The 9335-nt window shown below is 38.7% G+C and overlaps 1 protein-coding gene across 2 annotated transcripts; it reads right to left on the bottom strand.

The window, feature by feature from the left end:
* Positions 1-30: 30 nt before the first annotated feature.
* Positions 31-8185, bottom strand: smad4a (SMAD family member 4a). 2 transcript variants are annotated; one of them, XM_014996567.2, is made up of 11 exons: positions 7819-8184; positions 6193-6547; positions 5937-6111; positions 5702-5731; positions 5420-5623; positions 3933-4040; positions 3304-3354; positions 3045-3228; positions 2790-2958; positions 2395-2533; positions 31-1700 (listed from the first exon to the last, which is right to left on the bottom strand). In XM_014996567.2, the coding sequence occupies exons 2-11, from the start codon at positions 6430-6432 to the stop codon at positions 1489-1491; spliced, it is 1512 nt and encodes a 503-aa protein (XP_014852053.1). In that variant the 5' UTR covers positions 6433-6547; positions 7819-8184; the 3' UTR covers positions 31-1488. The 2 variants fall into 2 exon arrangements, with proteins under 2 accessions (XP_014852053.1, XP_014852055.1); XM_014996569.2 differs by lacking the exon at positions 5702-5731 and having other exon boundaries at positions 7819-8185.
* Between the last annotated feature and the right edge of the window lie 1150 nt (positions 8186-9335).

Raw genomic sequence — 9335 nt, 5'->3', positions numbered from 1 at the left:
GTTTTTATTCGTACATATAACCACCAGTCATTCAAACTCCACATATTCAGCTTTTATTATCGTTGTGAAGATGAGCATGAAGTAGTGTTTTCTGGAAGTTTTACAGCGTTCAACTTGTGTTTATATATATATATATATATATATATATATATATATATACAAACACACATTTATAATGACCAGAATTATAACTGTAAAGGTAGCAAAAGTGTATAAAATACTGCCATATGTGTTGGTTAACAGAGATCTGAATACGTGGTGATCATGAGGAGCAAAACAAACCAGAAAACTAAACTTTTAATGAGCAAAGTAATACTGAAACCACCTCAGTCTGGTCATCTCACAAGAACCTCCAAATGTATATTTGGCATCATTATGGCTTTCACTTCCTCGCAGTTCCTTTAACACTTTTCCAGCTGCTGTTTAGATAAGTCTATTACCCAAGTCTGTCAGTAATTCCAGCCACTTTGATGTTTAACCACTCAAACCACTTTCAGCATAAAAGACTTAATTTTTTTTTTTTTTTTTTTTTTGGGTCAACAGCAAATTTTTTTCCTTTTCTACAGAACGCAGTAAGAAAAATATCAGCTATGCTAAGAATATATGGATACAGCTGAGTAAACACAAATGAAACTGATAAAGTGCTAATGGACACCTAACCAAAACTTGGTACTTCTGTTGGTTTGTAAATATTTTCAGTACTAATAAGAGTAAAACAAAGCAAAAAAACAAAAAAAAAACCAAGGTTCAAAACATTTTGTGGTAACAGTTCTGAATGATTAAAAAAAAAAATACAAAAATGGAGCTGAAAGATTCTGAGCTCTAAGTGGGATTTCTGTGTTGTTTTTTTGACTATTTAAAAGAATAGAAACTTATCACTGAAATCTTTTTTTTTTTCCTTTTAAAGATTACAAGAGAATGAGTAACATACAGTTTTCCATACAGGCCCTGATCTGAGAGGGAGAAAAAGACTTTCTTGTTAGAAAGTCTTTTCAGCCCAACATACCAGCAGTATACTCAAACTACAAATACATTCAGGACAAACAGACGAGAAATTACAGTAAACGGATTATTAAGGATATTTTATGATTGTAGAAACATTTTTTTTATTGTTTTGGATAAAGACTTTGCTTTACACAATGTTAACAGAGGGACGACACTTTAATTCGCATGATGCTGGTAAAATGTTTTCAAAAAATACTGTGATGTGCTCAATCAGAAGGCGTCCTGATATTTAGTGATTATAATGCTGACTGTGTGATTTCCAGTTTGGAGTATACCGCCGGCCTTTAGGTCCTTTCTTCAACTACGAGCTATACAACATTCATATGATTGCAATCCTCCTTTAGCACTCCAGGCCTACAGATGGAGTGGTCAGTCATGAGTATTTTTTTTAAATGTATTTTTTTTTTTTTTACATTTTCTATTGATTCCCCCGCCCCTCTCCCATTTGTATTTTCATTTTTGTACAGTTTGTTGAATGTTACTTCAATCAAGAGGTTGAGGGTCAGCTATGGGCATGGTGTGCAGAACTTCGTCAAGAAGCTGCAGAGCTCTGTGTAGATGGATTTCGATCCAGCAGGGGGTCTCCTTGATGCTTTGCCGCGGGTAGTCGGGCCCCCAGCCTTTCACGAAGCTCATGCGCAGAATGCACAGCCTACGCAGGTCATCCACGCCGATTCCCGCCGCTGCAGACAAACCTGAGTGGACAGAGCAGACGGCTTCATCACTGTGAGGCAGAACGGCGCACAAACTCACTTCTCCGCGCATTTTGACAAAGTTAAAAACAGTTTTTGTGTGTGGCATGAGAATGTCAAACAATGTATTTATATAAATTTACTGAAACTGGCATCAGTAAAAACCTTAAGGAGTGAGAATGTTAAAATGGTCAAACAAATGGCTGTTTCTACTCTGAAAAAAATGTCTACCCACTTACAAATTTCATCCATTCCTGCAGTTTTATCAAATAATTCAGATGATCAAAAAGTGTTGATTATTGCTTGTTCACTTTTACACAGCCAAAAGTTTAAGGATTTATATGGGCCAGTGGCTCCATTAATATCCTATATAGAATTCTGTGTATGCAAACTTCTGGTTCCATCTTCATATGGAGCCTTGATGTGTGTTTATGTGTTCTAGATGATTAGATGCTTCAAATTAAGATATCCAAAACTTGTGATAAGTCATAATAACGCTAAACCTTTAAAGCCTAAAACGCCTGCTCCTTTATTCCGTCTGGTTTTTCCCTCTCCTGCGCTATAATTTACTTGGTCGCAGTGCTTTGAGAAAGGCCCTGGTACTACTTAAGGCTCAACCCCCCACATGTGGGGATAATGACAAGCAATCATAGCAATACACTTGTTGGAGGCCAAGTGCAGCATTAGGAGCACTCACTGATGGCAGGGGCGATGCCTCCCACTGAGCCCGGCCCCGGGATGTTCCCAGCCACGGCTGCCGCCTGTGCTGCAGCTGCTGCCTGCGCCGTCGCCGCCTGCTGCTGCATCTGCCTGTGGCACTGGCGCAGGTCGAACACCTGTCAACATTCAAAGACGCAACATCTGTCTGAGCAAAGCGGTTCTCGATTAAACAGGGAGGAAAAGATGAACCTGCAACAGGAAAAGTCAAACTCTAAGCTGTAATTTTTCTACATTCATAATCTATTAGGATTTAAATGCATTGATGAAGGTCCATCCTTTTCAAGAAATACATTTCTAGTTGATGCTAAACTCAAGGTTGGGCAAAATAAAGCTGAGGCTTCATAGAAGAAAGAGAAGGCGCTCCGCTCTCACCTTGATGTAAGCACTGGGGTAGATTTTATGAACGGCGTCGCCCGGGGCGCGCCCGGCTTCTCGGTCCAGATAGTAGCTCTGAACGAACACTGCGTGATCGCTCAAACAGCGCACCCACACGTCGCCTTCACCTTTGCATTCCAGCTGCACACCTTTGCCGATGTGGAGCCTAAAGATACAAAGAAATTAACATCTTAGCCGCCGCGCGAAATTACTGCTTTAACAACCCACATCAAAAATGATATTTGCTCTTGCCTTGCTCTCTCAATGTTCTCTGTCCTGTGGACATTGCTCAGCTGGCCCAGGCAGAAGCGATCCCCTCCCGACGGATCCACGTAACCGTCCACGGTGACTATCGGGCATGTGGACGGCACCTTGAACGTCTCGCCAACCTGGACGTCCATCTCGAAGTACGCAATGGAGCACCAGTATTCTGGAGCTGCAACGAAAGACATCTTAACGTCAGCTGCTTTTGCACTTCTGGCATTTCCATTGCCTCCAACTTTATACTCACCTGGGTGGTTGGATATAGGGGGTTGGAATGCAATTTCATTGGTAACAGGCCCTGGGGAACATAAATTAGGAACAACAATCCATCAGTAACAAACCTGATTCTAAATACACAAATGGTTCTGCTTCATCTACAGCAAAAATAATAATGAAAAAAAAAAATCATGAATCTAAAACCCATTAAAAATACCAACTGAAAGTATGCAGTTAATTAATAAAATGTTAATAATCAAATTAAATGCAGTAATGTGGAGCCCCTACGTGAAAGCTTCTAGTCAAACACATTCATGTCTGTCTGAAATAACATCAAGACACAACTGACCTACAGCTTATCTAATCAACTCAGATTGTAACTTAAATGACATTTTTGCTTTAAAAGGGGAAGCAGATGATAGTAGTAGTCGTCTAATCTGACTAAAAACATTTCGCAAAGCTTGTTCTGCATTATCTGAAAGATCATCTTACTGCAGTCTCCGCACTGCTTTAACTGCTGCTACACTTTCAAGTCATTTACATCGCATCTGATTTTAATGCATTTGTTGCATGAAGAGCGTTCAGTTCATACTTATGTCTTAAAACTGCAGCAGAATTAAAGATTTCTTTTTTTGTCCATCTTTTTCCCCATCCACTCACAGTAATGGCCCGTGTGAGGCATCGGGGGGTGATGCTGTAGATGCCCATTCTGGTGTGGTGGCACCGCTGGGGGGAAGCTGCTGTTTCTGCTCCAGTTCGGAGTGGGATCTGTAAGCACATAAAATAAGACACTAGTGTTGGCAAGTAACTTGCATAGAGATGCAAACAGAACACTCGAATCGAGCGAACCCAGAGAAAACGCGTCATTTTGAAATGGAGACGTTTGTATTCTTTTCGCTTTCGTCAACATCTTTAATGCAGCAGTCAGTGTGATGTTAGCTTAGAAAATCAGGAATAAAAAAAGAAACACCTGATATTTACACACACTATAAAAATACACTCAGTCTCCAACATTCCTATTTTCAAGCAATAAAATCTCAGTTTACATAAAGACAACCTTTAAATAATTACTTTCAAAATGTCTTAAAAAAAAAAGTGGAAATCCTCAGGTGAAAATGTCATAGCAGTGTAAGCTTCTGATTGGCTAATTCAGAACATTTGGAAATGAGCCACACTTCAAACACAAAGCTTCTTTTGTGCAACCTGGAAAAAAGTTTCAGGTCTGTCTATCCAAACAAGTTAAACACCATAGGACTGTCCAGCATTCATCAAGTTCAGGAAGGAGACGGGTATAATTTAAATATATGAGCATTTTAAGGCATCAACAAAAGAAAAAAAAAAAAAACGCTGGTTGAAGCTGGTTAGACAGAAACATCCACGGTGAATTGTGGATGTACGTGACGACTATTGTTAAAACTGGAGGGAAAAGAGAGACACCAACTGAAGAACGGAGGTTAAAGCGTCGCTTTGCTGCAAGATGGACTGAACTACCACAGGAAAAAACTGATGGCATCATAAAGAGAGGACATCATGTGGAAATACTGAAGCAGCATTTCAGCCAGGAAGTTAAGTTTGGGCATCAATGCGTCTTCCAAATGGACGGCGGCCTTAAGTGCATCACGAAATTAATTCCAAAGGGGCTCAAGGTGAACAAAATCAGGGATATAGAGAGACGTTACAAAGTAATCCGAACCACTTTGAAATTTCACTTGTTTTTTTTTTGTTTTTTTTCTTCAAAGTGGGATCACGGTCACTGCTAAAAGTAACATACTACCTACTCATTACTACTTCATACAGCCCCACTTTAAAAAGAAAAAAGAAAAAAATACACCAAAAACTTTGTTGTCTCAGTGCTTTAGATTCCTACCAAAACATTTGCAGTTTCCCATAGTGACACAGAGTAAGTACATTCCAGATCTATTTATTTATATATTTGTATAAAATTTTTACCATCTCAAGATTTAAAATATTGTGCTTTTACACTCATCTCTGTTGTAATTTACTTAGATTTCGGAAAAGGACCTCAAGATCGTGCACTTGTTGATTTGCAATAAACTGATAAATATAAAGTTTTTTTTGTTTTTTTTTTGGGGGGGGGGGGTTTAACCGACTATCATCTAAAATCTCAAGTCTGTGTCATTTCTCACTTGAAGGTCCAGCACTAATGGTGGAGAAAGCAGAAGAGGAAGCTGAAGTGCTGCCCTCCGATGGGGGCAGTAGAGGGTTGTTGCTGAACGTATCCGGGGGGACGGGCCTCGATGGAGGGTGCTGGATTGTCTGCAGGTGGCTTTCAGAGCTGGAGTGCGACTGCTGGTTTTCATAATCAAACTCGTCTTTCACTATAAGAGGACCTGGCAGGAAATGACAGACATGATTAAGACTGATGAACGTTTACAATGTCGCTGACGAGGAAAAGGAAAGCTTTGTACCTGAATTTGAAAGGGTCAATGTTGATAAGTCTGCAAACACATTAATAACAAAAAAACAAAAAAAAAACACGTGAATCAGTTTAAAATTACTCTTACAAGCGTACAATATCTGTTCTGACACATGTTAATCCATGTAAAAATACACTGTAATCTCTTAGTGCACCATTCTAAATTTATTGGCAAGTTGAATAGCAACTACATGACCAAAATTGATGAACATGTGATCTGAACTTACCAATTCCCGGAGAAACAACCCTCTCGTAGTGGTACGGGTTGACACAGACGCTGTCGCATTTCAGGTCAAATGCATACTGGCAGTACTTCACGTGTTTTAACTCATTCTTGTGGAGGTCCGGCCATCGCCACAGTCTGGCATAGACGACATGGGGGAAACCTTTACGCCCTGCAACCTGCAGAACACAGAGGAGTTTCAAATATGATGTAAACGAACAGCATCGAGTGACGCCTGCGAAGGAGGCACTATAATTTACCTGTAGGCGTCCGTCCAGAGTTCGCTGTATGGTTACGCACTTGCTAGGGTGAGCCCCGTTTGTGGTGATGGCAGTAATTAGAGAATCCAGCTCATCCTTCTTCTCCTTCAGCTTCTTGACAAGACTCTCAATGGCCCGCTTTGCAAAGCTTTCACTTTCCCCTCCCTGCCGGTGGCACATGAGGCTGTGCACGATGCTCAGGCAAGCGTCGTTGCTTGTAGGAGTGTTTGTGATGGACATCTTGCTTTGTAGTTTTCAGGACTGGGTGGGCTTTCCAGCTGTGTCCTTTATGTGTTGTTGTTGTTGTGACAAAGAGAAATTATTCCTCTAACCAAAGCAGCCCCCGTTTAGCCACCTAAAACAAGGAAAAAGAACGAGAGAGCAAAATTTTATGACCTCAAACCAAAATTTTAAAGCAAAATATTTTTTTGAAAAATTAACATGCTCAACACATCAGCAATTTACGTGTTTTTTTATGTTTATTTTTTTTTAACTTATATTAAGATAATAGTGACAAAGAAGTTACACTTATCTTTAAAACAATTAACTACATTTAAATATAAAAGTAAATCTCCATTTTTTTTTTTTACTGAATGGAGTAGAACTGCGTGTACAACACAATGATAGTTTCCAGTTTCCAGCCACTAAATGTAATATGTACAGGAATTATTTTAGGATAGAGTCATATTGTTGTTTTTCTTACATGGCATGCATCTAATATTATCTCACATATTCACATGTTTACATTAATTCAATGTAAGTGTAAAGGAATATGGTCCTGATTTCTCAGAACCTCAAGCTACATCTTTATGAGGCCTAAATTATTCTAAGTACCTACAAAAAATAATCTAAGGTTCGAAAAGGACTAAAATGGGGACAAAATAAAAACACCTTAAGATATTGTGTCAGAAATAGTTGAATAAAACCTATAGCACAGAACATTTTAAGCTTAAATTTATTCTTTTTAAAGGCTAGTAACTTAAAAGCTACCACATGTGTTTAATTAGGAAAACGTTGTACATAATCCTGGAATAAAAGAGTTAGCTCTTTTCAGAGAACATGGACATACCAGGGCTGTACAGCAAATGCAAGCTCTCTGTTAACGTATAAATAAATAATTATTAAACACAAAAGCTAAACTTAGTAAAATGTTATGTAAATTAAAAGTGGCAACCCCCGTACCACCGCTGTAGTCATACGGCGATCCTCACTGGTTCACAGAAATGAACACTTTACCTGAACCAGCTGACAAATTAACAGATATATGAAATGATTAAAATTACTAGCAGAAATTCAGCAATTATGATTTTAAACAAACAATATTAAGAATACTTTGCTAGTGCTACCCAAGGTGGCTAATCTAAGACACCCAATAACGAAAAGTAAGGGGGAAAAAATAAAGCTTACTTTGAGTTTGTCTTGAATTATCCTGGTGTACCGGTATAATTTATGATTATATGTTCGGATAAACGCACACTTTTACAAAATAAGCCACAGCAACACAATACGGGGTTACCTAGCATGGCTAAGCTAAGTAGCTCTGTTAGCGACGGCTGCTATTTAGCCAACAAATAAAACAATATATTCAATAAATGGAAGCAGTCGAAAACGAATCTGTTTACTTACAGTAATTCTCAGAAAAGCAGCGTAGATCCACTCGTAGAAGATGGAGTCAACGAAGCTTTCGCTTCCTAAAACCTGACTGGCTATCTTACGTTTTGGTTATTGTTGCTAGCTTGCTAACAGACCAACTTGACGCTGACGAACCTTTCTTTCTGTTGTTCCCGAAATCCAGCATCTCACGAAGTCGGACGACCACTAACTAGTCTTCTCCGCACACGTTCACCTAATCAACCTACAACACTTCATTGAAATGCAACCAGGATTTTTATGCCAACCGAACACAGATGAATGCCTTATTGGCCACGAAAATAAACAAAATCTCTCCTCCACCCACCACGCTCTGACTGAGCCGTGACAGGCGTGGCGCTGCGGTGCAGCTCGCTTCGCTATACGTTATGAATGCTACTACACAGGTAGGGTAATCACGCTGAGTTTATGTTAATTATATTTCTATTATAGAACAAAATAACGTTTTATGAAATTCACAATAAATCACAGATCTGTGATTGTCAGAAAATCTGCTCTTTAATTGTTTTGATCATACTGCGCATGTGCGGATATGTGGGATTCAGAAATACCGCTCTGAACATTTTCTGTCCTCCATGTTTATATAGCACTAATTTTCACTACGGATTCATTATGTAAACATTGTTCTTCTACAGTATGAAAAGATGACAGTACCTTGTGAACCTGTGCAGAGCCATGTTACCAAAGTTAAAATCCTCTCTCAACTATTAAAACGTGGTTAGATGCTATCCTTGTAAAATGCTGTATGAAATAAAATAACAAATAGTTCCACAAAGAACTGACTTGGTTCTTTATATAATCAACTATTTTTAATTCACACAGGGTTATGAATCAGTCTACACACACCCTTAATATTAGTAAATGTCTCCCAGGGAAACCACAAGCTTTTAGATGTCAACAACACCTCAGCATTTTCTTTTTAATATGTAATCACTCCCCTTTGAACTGGTAGAGTTTATTTAAAGTATACAGCCATCAAACTAGCTCAAAGACTTAGCTAAATAAGGAATTGTAAACTCCCTATTTAGGAGTTTATTGTAAGAAAACCTAAAATATATGTTTAAAAAGTATTGCTTTATTATTTCCACAAAGATGTTCATGCTTTTCTTCAGTTGTATCCACTCTATTTATTTATTAGGTACACTTAGGTAGTACCGGGCTGGACCTGGTCTTTAGTGATCTTGTGCAAATTGTAGCCTCAGTTCTCTGTTTTAGGTGAAAGGAGTGGCATCCTGTGTGGCTTCCTGCAGCAGTAACCCATCTGCTTCAGGGTTCTATATTTGCCTTTCTATCATCTCAAACTAGTCTCCATGTTCTTCTTTAACCTTTCACATCAAAGAGGTTTTTATTTTTTATTTTTAAAGCTCATTTGTTATTTTCTCTTTTTCAGGCTGTTTTCTCTCATACCAATCACACAAATGGGGGTGAAAACCACAGAAGACTAGTAGTTTGATACTTTCAGTACCAACAACCATGCTGTGTTCAAAGTAACT

This window comes from Poecilia mexicana, unplaced genomic scaffold (genome assembly GCF_051168715.1).
Source record: "Poecilia mexicana isolate PSO_F unplaced genomic scaffold, ASM5116871v1 scaffold_12, whole genome shotgun sequence".
Taxonomy (NCBI): Eukaryota; Metazoa; Chordata; class Actinopteri; order Cyprinodontiformes; family Poeciliidae; genus Poecilia; species Poecilia mexicana.
The sequence above is the reverse complement of the archived record's forward strand: the minus strand, read 5'-3'. Positions and strand labels throughout refer to the sequence as shown.

What these genes read in the sequence shown, in the direction of transcription:
- smad4a (XM_014996567.2), bottom strand. Translation starts at nt 6,432, where the DNA reads ATGTCCATCACAAACACTCCTACAAGCAACGACGCTTGCCTGAGCATC. An exon ending in CATTAGTGCTGGACCTTCAA is followed by an intron (nt 4,041 to 5,419) that starts GTGAGAAATGAC and finishes ATGTGCTTACAG; the next exon opens with ATCCCACTCCGAACTGGAGC. An exon ending in GCCTCACACGGGCCATTACT is followed by an intron (nt 3,355 to 3,932) that starts GTGAGTGGATGG and finishes TATGTTCCCCAG; the next exon opens with GGCCTGTTACCAATGAAATT.